The sequence below is a fragment of the Poromitra crassiceps genome, assembly GCF_964638095.1.
Source record: "Poromitra crassiceps genome assembly, chromosome: 11".
In the NCBI taxonomy this organism is placed as follows: domain Eukaryota; kingdom Metazoa; phylum Chordata; class Actinopteri; order Beryciformes; family Melamphaidae; genus Poromitra; species Poromitra crassiceps.
The window spans coordinates 15767282-15779507 of record NC_139643.1 but is presented as its reverse complement, the minus strand read 5'-3'; the positions used below and the strand labels follow the sequence as shown (position 1 = coordinate 15779507).

General features: G+C 44.9%; 2 protein-coding genes across 2 annotated transcripts in view; one reads left to right on the top strand and one right to left on the bottom strand.

Moving 5' to 3' along the window:
* LOC310784857 (glutamate receptor ionotropic, kainate 5-like) overlaps window positions 1-12226 on the top strand; it is a gene marked incomplete at its 3' end in the record, with an annotated part of 140745 nt that overhangs the window by 60111 nt on the left and 68408 nt on the right. The window contains exon 9 of the mRNA XM_083645893.1: window positions 1420-1524. Coding sequence (XP_083502019.1) covers window positions 1420-1524 — 105 coding nt within the window. The remainder of the gene's footprint in view (window positions 1-1419; window positions 1525-12226) is intronic.
* On the bottom strand, window positions 9674-11776 carry LOC310785685 (uncharacterized protein; the record flags this gene model as incomplete). Its single annotated transcript, XM_083646828.1, has 6 exons — window positions 9674-9769; window positions 9974-10060; window positions 10212-10313; window positions 10485-10595; window positions 10771-10881; window positions 11579-11776. The coding sequence occupies 6 exons, from the start codon at window positions 11774-11776 to the stop codon at window positions 9674-9676; spliced, it is 705 nt and encodes a 234-aa protein (XP_083502954.1).

The following is a 12226-nucleotide window of genomic DNA, read 5'->3' as shown; positions in this document are numbered from 1 at the left end:
GGACCAATTTGTAGCGAAGCTTGTGGGCTTGCTGGGGGCAAAGCTTTTGGGCTTGCCTCGTGAAGTGTGCTGGATCGTGGATGAGGGCTCACTGGCTGTGATCGGTCAGAATCACAGGGATGGAGATAGGGACCGAGATGTCGGTCCTCGGACGCGGCCGAAATACCACTCGTGACCTGGCTGGGTGTAAGACAGTCGGTCACCAGGGCCTGGCTGCTTGTAAGATAGCCAGGATTCAGCTCGGGTTCGGATTTGGTCGTGCTAATGGTTGACATTATGAAGGTAGAGTAGGAAGTAAGAATACCGGAATTATAAGGAAGTACCGGAAGGAGGAAGTATAGTATAGCGTCACAGAACACCTTGTTTATATCCCCGCTTTGTGATGTCACAACGTTCAGGGAGATATGACATCATCAGTGTTATGTTTGACATCGCCGATGACCTCACAGGTGAACTCTGATGTCATCATTGATGATGTCATCATCATTACGTCGTTGGCGCGCCGGCTCGTGGGCGTCGACTGCCCCAAGAACAGGCCTGACGGTGGGCCATTATGGACCCTTTTCTACACGCCCTGTTACAATAAAACACATACAAAAAGTTGCTAGCTTACAGACAGACAAGATAGAAAAACAAAACACAATAAACAAACAATAAGAATAGTTGGCTTTGGCAACATGTACTCATGTATCGGTATTGTATGCCAATAAAGACACTTTGAATTGAATTCATTCAATATTCTCCACTGGTGTGAGTAGGGTTGGGTACCGAATCCCGGTACTGTTATGGTATCGGTACTTTTACAACCGGTACCACCAGTACCAAATTGCAACGCAGGTTGAGGTACCTGATTTAGGTGCCTGATTTAGGTGCCATGCCCGAGCTGCTGAGTGAAGTATCCGCCCTCCGGTGCTCCGAAGCACATCACAATCTTATTTGAAATCCTCCTAAAATATCGAATCTTTTTAAATTGAAAAAAACAAAACAATAAACAAACAAACAAACAAACAAAAACGGTTCAGGCACCGTTTAGGCGCCGGTACTGTTTTAAAAGTATCGTTTTCCACCGGTATCGGAAAAACACGAAACGATCCCTAGCTGTGAGGTAGCTGACAATTTCAATATAATCAGTTTCAACTTCAATAAATCCAGTCATTCCATACAAATTCAGAAAACAGAATTTAAATTCATTGTGTGGGAACAAATCCATGACTTTCAATCAAATTGTGACTCGAGTCTCCACCTCTGTCTGTAACCCGGGGGTTCTCTCATTTTGTTCTGTCTGCATATGTCTCTTTCTCTCTCGTCTCCTTTGTTCTTTCTTCCTCTTTTGAATTGTGTTCACAGTCTGCACGTCTCTCTCTCTCTCTCTCTCTCTCTCCCCCTCTCTCCCTCTCTCCCTTTCTCACTCTCTGTCAGGTGGAGTACGATGGTCTGACCGGTCGTGTTGAGTTCAACAGCAAAGGCCAGAGGACCAACTACACCCTGAGGATCCTGGAGAAGCACCCTGGGGGGCACAAAGAGGTCAGAGGTCAAAGGGGGTGAAATGAGTGGTTTACATTCACAACTGAGGGTTCAGCATGTGATCCTGTGACCTTTTGCTGATGTGTGAATCTGGCTAATTGCGCTCTAGTCTCTAGTTAGACTGTAATTACTTCAGGCTCATTCTGTCAAGAAAAAAATAGGGTGAAGCAACATTTTGGCTGAGTACACACATATACACACGTATACACATGTATAATAATAATAATAATAATAATAATACACATGTATAATCAGTGCAAAAGTGGAATAAATCCATTATATCCACATGCTGCAGTCAAGGGGAAACCTGTGTCTTCAAGAATTTTTTGTTTGGCCGCCATGAGGTTTTCATGAGCCCAAAACATAGAACATCCTCAACCCACAGAGGAGCGTGGACCCACCTCAGTCAAAGGTAAAACCCACAGAGGAGCATGGACCCACCTCAGTCAAAGGTAAAACCCACAGAGGAGCGTGGACCCACCTCAGTCAAAGTTAAAACCCACGGAGGAGCGTGGACCCACCTCAGTCAAAGGTAAAACCCACAGAGGAGTGTGGACCCACCTCAGTCAAAGGTAAAACCCACAGAGGAGTGTGGACCCACCTCAGTCAAAGTTAAGACCCACAGAGGAGCGTGGACCCACCTCAGTCAAAGGTAAAACCCACAGAGGAGCGTGGACCCACCTCAGTCAAAGGTAAAACCCACAGAGGAGCGTGGACCCACCTCAGTCAAAGGTAAAACCCACAGAGGAGTGTGGACCCACCTCAGTCAAAGGTAAAACCCACAGAGGAGCATGGACCCACCTCAGTCAAAGGTAAAACCCACAGAGGAGCATGGACCCACCTCAGTCAAAGTTAAGACCCACAGAGGAGCGTGGACCCACCTCAGTCAAAGGTAAAACCCACAGAGGAGCGTGGACCCACCTCAGTCAAAGGTAAAACCCACAGAGGAGCGTGGACCCACCTCAGTCAAAGTTCAAACCCACAGACGAGCGTGGACCCACCTCACTCAAAGTTAAAACCCACAGAGGAGCGTGGACCCACCTCAGTCAAAGTTCAAACCCACAGACGAGCGTGGACCCACCTCAGTCAAAGGTAAAACCCACAGAGGAGCGTGGACCCACCTCAGTCAAAGTTAAAACCCACAGAGGAGCGTGGACCCACCTCAGTCAAAGTTAAAAGCCACAGACGAGCGTGGACCCACCTCAGTCAAAGGTAAAACCCACAGAGGAGCGTGGACCCACCTCAGTCAAAGGTAAAACCCACAGAGGAGCGTGGACCCACCTCACTCAAAGTTAAAACCCACAGACGAGCGTGGACCCACCTCAGTCAAAGTTAAAACCCACAGAGGAGCGTGGACCCACCTCACTCAAAGTTAAAACCCACAGAGGAGCGTGGACCCACCTCAGTCAAAGTTCAAACCCACAGACGAGCGTGGACCCACCTCAGTCAAAGTTCAAACCCACAGACGAGCATGGACCCACCTCAGTCAAAGTTCAAACCCACAGACGAGCGTGGACCCACCTCAGTCAAAGTTAAAGGGATAGTTCGGTTTGTTTGAAGTGGGGTCCTATCAGCTAGTAAGATACACTAACTTAATTAGGTACAGTGGTCTTGAAGCGGGGCGCAGCGTCGAACGAGATCCGGCACACAGAGCAGCAGCCTCACCAGCTTTTTCTCTCTAAGTCCTGGGGGTCAACAACTAAAACGTAATTTAGCACCTAAAACAACGCCCACCTAAACAACTCGATATCTGTGTACATGCACGCTCTATTTTGACAATTTTAAGCGCTTTACTTTTCCGCAAAACAGCAGTTTCATTCGGCACTGCTTTTTCTCCCAACCGTACAACTACCGTATTCCTCCGCTGGGTGCTGGGTGCTGCTCTGAGTGCCGGGTCTCGTTCCACAATGCGCCCAGCCTGCAGAACACTGTACCTAATTAAGTTAGTGTATCGAACTAGCTGATAGGACCCCACTTCAAACAAACCGAACTATCCCTTTAAGACCCACAGAGGAGCGTGGACCCACCTCAGTTAAAGTTAAGACCCACAGAGGAGCGTGGAGCCACTTCAGTCAAAGTTAAAACCCACAGAGGAGCGTGGAGCCACTTCAGTCAAAGTTCAAACCCACAGAGGAGCGTGGACCCACCTCAGTCAAAGTTAAAACCCACAGAGGAGCGTGGACCCACCTCAGTTAAAGTTAAGACCCACAGAGGAGCATGGACCCACCTCAGTCAAAGTTAAAACCCACAGAGGAGCGTGGACCCACCTCAGTCAAAGTTAAAACCTACAGAGGAGCGTGGACCCACCTCAGTCAAAGTTCAAACCCACAGAGGAGCGTGGACCCACCTCAGTCAAAGTTCAAACCCACAGAGGAGCGTGGACCCACCTCAGTTAAAGTTAAGACCCACAGAGGAGCATGGACCCACCTCAGTCAAAGTTAAGACCCACAGAGGAGCGTGGACCCACCTCAGTCAAAGTTCAAACCCACAGAGGAGCGTGGACCCACCTCAGTCAAAGTTCAAACCCACAGAGGAGCGTGGACCCACCTCAGTTAAAGTTAAGACCCACAGAGGAACATGGACCCACCTCAGTCAAAGTTCAAACCTACAGAGGAGCGTGGACCCACCTCAGTCAAAGTTCAAACCCACAGAGGAGCGTGGACCCACCTCAGTCAAAGTTAAAACCTACAGAGGAGCGTGGACCCACCTCAGTCAAAGTTCAAACCCACAGAGGAGCGTGGACCCACCTCAGTCAAAGTTAAAACCTACAGAGGAGCGTGGACCCACCTCAGTCAAAGTTCAAACCCACAGAGGAGCGTGGACCCACCTCAGTCAAAGTTAAAACCTACAGAGGAGCGTGGACCCACCTCAGTCAAAGTTCAAACCCACAGAGGAGCGTGGACCCACCTCAGTCAAAGTTAAAACCTACAGAGGAGCGTGGACCCACCTCAGTTAAAGTTAAGACCCACAGAGGAGCGTGGACCCACCTCAGTCAAAGTTAAAACCTACAGAGGAGCGTGGAGCCACTTCAGTCAAAGTTAAAACCTACAGAGGAGCGTGGAGCCACTTCAGTCAAAGTTCAAACCCACAGAGGAGCATGGACCCACCTCAGTCAAAGTTAAAGGAACACTCCGCCCATTTTCAACCAGCTTTGTATCATTAGAACATCAGTAGTAGATCAGAAAACTGTAAACGGTTTTGAAGTCTGTCATTTAATTTGACAGTTATTGAGTGTTAAAGTGTGGACCAGTGACATCACCGGTCCACACTAACTCAAATTAATAACTCATTAACTCAAATCAACTCTCAATAACTGTCAAACTATTCATCATTCATCTAGTTTGACAGTTATTGAGAGTTGATTTGAGTTAATGAGTTATTAATTTGAGTTAGTGTGGACCAGTGATGTCACTGGTCCACACTTTAACACTCAATAACTGTCAAATTAAATTCAAAACAGTTTACAGTTTTCTGATATACTACTGATGTTCTAATGATAATGAAAATGGGCAGAGTGGACCCACCTCAGTTAAAGTTAAGACCCACAGAGGAGCGTGGACCCACCTCAGTCAAAGTTAAAACCTACAGAGGAGCGTGGAGCCACTTCAGTCAAAGTTAAAACCTACAGAGGAGCGTGGAGCCACTTCAGTCAAAGTTCAAACCCACAGAGGAGCATGGACCCACCTCAGTCAAACTTAAGACCCACAGAGGAGTGTGGAGACACTTCAGTCAAAGTTAAAACATGGAAAATTTGAGTTACGGATACACTGACTTCCACTGGAGGCTAACCCATCCATGTGCTTCAGAGTCATAAGAAAACCTGTCTACCGTATATTATATATCGCTGCTGTCGTGCCGAAACCTTGTATCTCCAAAACCACAACTTTTCAGGAGATGAAAAAAACCCTGTGTTTTTAAAATAACTGAACACCACGTCGCCAAAGTTGGTACAGTGTCTTCATATAGGGTCAGTTACTTGCATGTGTCATTACATTATTAATATTTTACCCGAATGAAGCTTAAATGGAGTTACAGGATTTTGGAAGACACATTTAGTAAAAATATGGATATTAGAGATTTTGTAATTTATTGATTCAAATGGCAGTAAGGCATCACATTACGTTATCATCAACTCACAGTTGCCTGCCTTCCTGATCAAACCCCCCCAAACGTGAATAAAGCTTAAATGGAGTTACAGGATTTTGGAAGACAAATTTTGTGAAAATATGGATATTAGAGCTTTTGTCATTCATTGATTCAAATGGCAGTAAGGCATCACATTACGTTATCATCAACTCATAGTTGCCTGCCTTCCTGATCAAACCCCCCCAAATGTGAATAAAGCTCAAATGGAGTTACAGGATTTTGGAAGACAAATAATGTGAGAATATGGACTTCAGAGATTTGGTCATTCATTGATTCCAGCTGCAGTAACGTTGTGCATCGCATAAGGTTATCAACTCATGTTGTTGATGCCTCAGCCTACCTCATCAAAGCCTCCCCAAACGTAATCCAGAAGTAGAAATAATAATCCATGGAGTAATCTGAATAATCCACTTTTCCACATGCAGTGATGAAGCTGGGAAACTTCTCTTATTATGATTGTTGTACTTTCTAGAAATTCTAGCAGCAAAACATGTTTTTTTCAAGCTCACTACCAATAAACCATAACATTTTCCTGCCATACCTTTCAAAATAAAACACATTTGACGTTCCAATGAATACAGCACTGGCTGACTAGCGAACTGAGTCTACTGGCTGACTAGATGGTTTGTCTGCACTCCTCTCCACTAGCATTGTGTCGCAGTCCTCAAAATTAATAAAAACATTAGTCTTGAGTGTTTCTTGAGTAAAGAAAGCCATTGCATAGCAAACCAATGCAAGAAGACACATTGGAGTGGAGAACAGTCCAAAATGTGTTATTTTGAAAGGTATAGCAGGAAACTGGTGGCTTCCTCCAGTTTCTGGCTCGATACTGATGCCTACTGGAGACATACAAGACTATTAACAATACTAGTTACTCAAAGGTATTGTGATTAATTGATTTTTGTCACTTTAGCACAGATTGGAAGAAAAGGCAAGAGATTAGGGTAATTCAAGGTTTAATGCAAACAAACCCCACGAATAGAAAAATACAATTTAGAATCAGTAGCCTATACATTTTTTGTAAGTAAAATAACCTATAGTTACAACTATACCCTACCTCATATTTAACCACAACTGCAACATCTTAAGATAAGGTCCACAAGGGATCACGGCATCACAGAGCCACAAAAACCTGACAACCTGCTGTGGGCACATAAATAACAAATAAGCCCCTGCAGCTGCCCAAAGTGTTACCCCATACCCTCTGCCTGTCCATAATGTCTGCAGACAGACAAACCCCAGCTGCCCCTGCCACAGCCATCAGACCTCCTATTGTAGGTCCTAGACCCAGCACAGGTACAGCCAGCTTAATGGCACCTGCTGTCTTGAATCAGTAATTCAATTAAAATTAATAAATTAAATTAGAATGTAACCTGACAAATCAGTGACTGTGTTGTAGTTGAGGGCATAACCGGGCCAATCAGTGCTGCCACTGGCAAAACCGTAATGTCATTTCCTTAAGCAACAAGTGGTAAAGTTAACATTAGTAGAGTAAACAGCCATAAGGGCAGTAATTGCAGAAATAGACTCAATAACAATTAAACAAGAACAAGAGTAATGCCCCAGAAAAGACTTTCACTGTTCTTCTGAGTTGATTTGGTAACACGGATTGGCTGAAGGCGTTGTGCAAGTACTCGCACCCACTGACTGAAGTCCAGACTGATACAAAACAAATTATAATCTTACAAAACACAAATATGAAGATAAACTCCCACTCACTGAAAACACACACACACACACACACACACACACACACACACACACACACACACACACACACACACACACACACACACACACACACACACACACACACACACACACACACACACACACACACACACACACCTCGTACCCGCAGACATTTTTACTGGGTCTCCTGGTCTGATTATACAAAATATAAATATAAATAAATAAATAAAATAAATAGCGCTGGCGCCGTCCTCTGCACCAATCTCCTTGAGCAGCGTTGACCACCTCCCCCCTGCGACGGTGCTCTGGGCAGACAGAAAGACGGAGGGAAAAGAGTCAATACGACAAACGACCATAGTTTATACAAAGTATTTCAGGTCTAATATCATGTTTTTAAGCTGAGGGAAAGTTTACTCCCCCGCTCCATTTTTTTTTACAGCTATATCAGGTAAGCTTATTCTATCTATCCACAACAATTTATCAATAATCAACATAACAAGTCTATCACTTTGGGTACATGCAGTACCTACCTAGTGTTTTAGGTTGTCGTAGAAGCTGTGGAAGTCTTGTGGGATGACCTCCTTGAGCTCTTGGAGGTGTCTGTACTTCATCTCCTTGATCTTCTGGCGCTCTGTGTAGAGTGGTGTGACTGTCGGCATGTCTGAGGGGGTGTGTCGGAGCTGGTGTTTCGGCAGTGGAGTCCAGTTATCTGAGTGCTGGGTCTTGAAATCCATTGTTCCATTGATGTTGTACCTAATAACAAAAAAAGACATACAAAAAGACAAAGGTTGACTGAGTTTGAATGACACCATTTACACAGCATCATGAAACCATTAACATACAATACAAAGTATAACTTTATAAAACAATCAAGTAAATGTGCAACAACATGACTTTTGACCTGGATTGGTGAGAGGGACATGGTTTTAGTTTGATAGTTACCTGATGGCTCTGATATCATGGACAGTGGGGTCACCGCGTACGCTCCCTGGGCGGATGGATTTGCAGAGTCTCAGTTTGCTGAAGTTTTGGAAGAAGGTGTGGTCGACGTATTTGACTTCATACGGGTTGGGCTTGGACCGCGCATTCTTCATCAGTGCAACGTATTCAGCTGGGACATAGATTTCCTGGTTTTTCAGACGCCTCTCGATGACACTGTGCACTGAGTCACACTCCATCTGCGTGTGCCCCTTCTCCAGGAACTTCTGGGTGACTACCTTCTTCATCTCTGTGGAGAACTTGAGGAGAGCGTTGCTGAGCACCGAATTGCGGTTTTGGTACCCACAACCATCACTCCACAAAATGTACTCCTCGTACTCTTTATGCTCGGAGAGGAAATCTGTGATACAGGATGCAAACTCACTGGCGGACAGACCTCCCTCTCCTTCATGCCAGACATAGCACGTGGCGTTGTGTGTAGACATGTTGTAAACTGTGAAGTTGTGCACGGCGAGTTTGGTCTTGTAGTATAGAGCTGATGCTTTCAATCTGGGGCAGAGGAGGAGGGCTTGCAGATCCATGCAGACAACCATGGTCTTGTCAGTCATGTCAGTTTTGTCTTGTCCTTTAGCAGCACGGGCCTCTTCCTTTTTAATTAAGTGGTCCTGCCACTCATCATCTGGCAAGTTGCCAGCCTTGAAGGAGCAGCATGTGTCACATTGGTCTTTCTTTGGATGGTAAAGACCCAGGTTCTGCCGCTTAAATTCTTCTGAGAACACCTGCCTAGATAATGCTGTCAGCCCCTTCTCCTCAGCAGCACGCTGGTACACTCTATGCAGATCACTCATGGACTGGAAGACAGGCTCCAGGTACTCCTTTGATGTATCTGCCCTGCAGTAGTGGGAGGGCACCTTAGGGAGATCCTTCAGAAAACTCTTGATGAACTCATGAGCCTCACCTCTGTGACACAATGCTGCCGTCTTCTGTGTTTTGTCTCTGTCTTTCACCCAGTTAAGGGCACACCATTCTCTTATTCCCAGCGTTGCCAAAAACAGATTCTTACACACCCTCCTTCTCTGCCCATCGACTTTTAAAAAGTAAAGATTGGTAGATGACCGTCTTGAATTTTCAGACCCCCTTCTCCTCTGTACTGGCACGACATCTACCAAACCACGGACATACATCCTCTTCTCTTCCCAGTTCATGTTCTCCCAAAAGTCTTTGAAAATCTTCTCCCTTGCAGCCTCTCCAATCTCACTGCAGTGTATCAGGGAGGACTTTGCATGTCCAGCTGACTGGCATCTTGGTCCCATCACCCGGTGCTCCCTGGTTACCTCTTCCTGCTTCCTCATCCCAAGGTATGGCTGTCCCATCATTCTTCTCTTTTTCTGCACAGACTTCTTCCAATTATTTGGATTTTTCCGCTTTCTTCCTCCAACTGTGTCACCCTCAGCACCATTGTGGGAATCTTAAACAACAACAACAACAACAACAATCATTAGCGTGTATGTGTGTGTGTGTGTGTGTTATCCACTGTGACTGCTGGTGTAAAAAAAAGTGTGCTTGTGTCTGCTGTGAAATGTGTCTATCCACCCATTAATACTCATACATTGTAATATCAATTCCTGATTACAGTAACACATTCACCCTGTGTCCACGTCCAACTCCTCACCGTCTCCACTCTCTCTCCTCGCATGCTCCTCTGTCCCCTCATCCTCTGACTCTGTGCTGGGATGATAAGAGCTGCCTCCTCCTTCTGCTGTGGAAACAACAAAGAAAACATCAGTGTGTGTGGAGATCAGTGTGGAGATAAAAAAAAAGAATGTGTGTGTGTCTTCTGTGAAATGTGTCTATCCACTCATGAAACATTGTAATATCAATTCCTGATTACAGTATTACATTCACCCTACCTGTGTCCGCATCCAACTCCTCGCTCTCTCCACCCTCATGCTCCTCTGTCCCCTCATCTTCTGACTCTGTGCTGGGATGATAAGAGCTGCCTCCTTCTTCTGCTGTGGAAACAACAAAAACATCAGTGTGTGTCTGTATTATGCACTGTGACAGCTGCTGTGGAGATAAAAAAAAAAAAGTGTGTGTGTGTGTGTGTCTTCTGTGAAATGTGTCTATCCACTCATGAAACATTGTAATATCAATTCCTGATTACAGTAACACATTCACCCTACCTGTGTCCGCCTCCGAATCCTCGCTCTCTGCACTCTCTCTCCTCGCATGCTCCACTGTCCCCTCATCTTCTGACTCTGTGCTGGGATGAGATGAGCTGCCTCCTTCTTCTGCTGTGGAAACAACAACAAAAACATCAGTGTGTGTCTGTATTATGCACTGTGACAGCTGCTGTGGAGATTAAAAAAAAAGTGTGTGTGTGTGTGTCTACTGTGAAATGTGTCTATCCACTCATGAAACATTGTACGGTAATATCAATTCCTGATTACAGTAACACATTCACCCTACCTGTGTCCGCCTCCGAATCCTCGCTCTCTGCACTCTCTCTCCTTGCATGCTCCACTGTCCCCTCATCCTCTGATTCTTTCCTGGGTTGAGATGAGCTGCCTCCTTCTTCTGCTGTGGAAACAACAACAAAAACATCAGTTTTTCCATCATAATCAAAAACCACCCGGAAATGTGGAACCCTGCAGCAGTTAACTACCGGTAGTATGAGTTGTGCCAAACAAACGTCAATATCTCAAAAAGTATACATCACATCGCTTATATTTTGACATTCTGAGTGAGAGCAGAAGTAGCTCAAGAGTCTGATGTATCATGTATGTTGTGTAACTGTCGCTCAGGGCTGGCTCCATAAGGTCCCATTATAAAGTTACCCCTCAGTAAGCCGTTGTTTACCAACACTGATCCCTCGTATTATCCAGTAGAGAGAGAGTCCCACCGCACTTCAGCTATATTAGTAGGCAGGTCCGGTGCATCACAGAAACAGGAAGGTAGCATCAATAAAAAAGGAGAAAATCTTGAGCAGCTCGGACAATTAAATCCCTTCATTAAGTGCATCAGACAAAGTATCAGACTAAAAGTCTGATAATATACGTCTGATACTCTGCACCTATTAAAATGTATAAAAAAATTAAAGGTATTTAAATTGTCAGCGCTGCTCCAGACTTTTTCCCTCATATTATCCACTGTGAGAACTGCTGTGGAGGGGGGGAGGGAACAAAAACAAAACAAAAACATGATTAAGTGTGTGTCTGTGAAATGTGTATCCACTCATTAACCATTGTAATATCAATTCCTGATTAACACAATTCACCCTACCTGTGTCCGCTTCAAACTCCTCTCTCTCTCCTTGCTCCACTGCTGCCCCATCATCCTCTGAGCCTGTGGGATGGCAGGAGCTGCCTACTTCCTCTTCAGATGTGCTGTCAGATGCAACTACACTAACTGCCCTTATTGCCTGTGAATACTTCACATTGACCAGCTGGCACATCTCTTCCAGCGACAGAGACATTTCTACTGCAAAAACAAACAAACCGGGTCATAACAGATTAGTTTGCATCAACAGGTTATAGCATCATGTTGAAGCAAAAAGTTATCTAGCTAACTAGATTAGTAATTATGAATTACATACATCTGATGATGACAGTCTTAAATAGCGACAGCTCAAGTGAACAATAGGCTAACATGATAACATTAATTTGACCAGCTTGTATCTAGACTCAGAGAGCAAGCAATTTCTTTGCTGTTGAGATTACATTTATCATCACAGTTTCAAGAGAATTTCAAGTGACACTTTATCACCTTTCATGAAGTAAAGATTGAGCGAATGATTGATCTAATGTTAGAAGCTAACGTAGTGATATGACGATGATTCAACATTTCTCAGGCTAGAAAAAGCTAGCTAACATGGAGCGCTAACGTTTGTAACATTAGCTAGCTTTTCTAGCATTACTGTCAACAA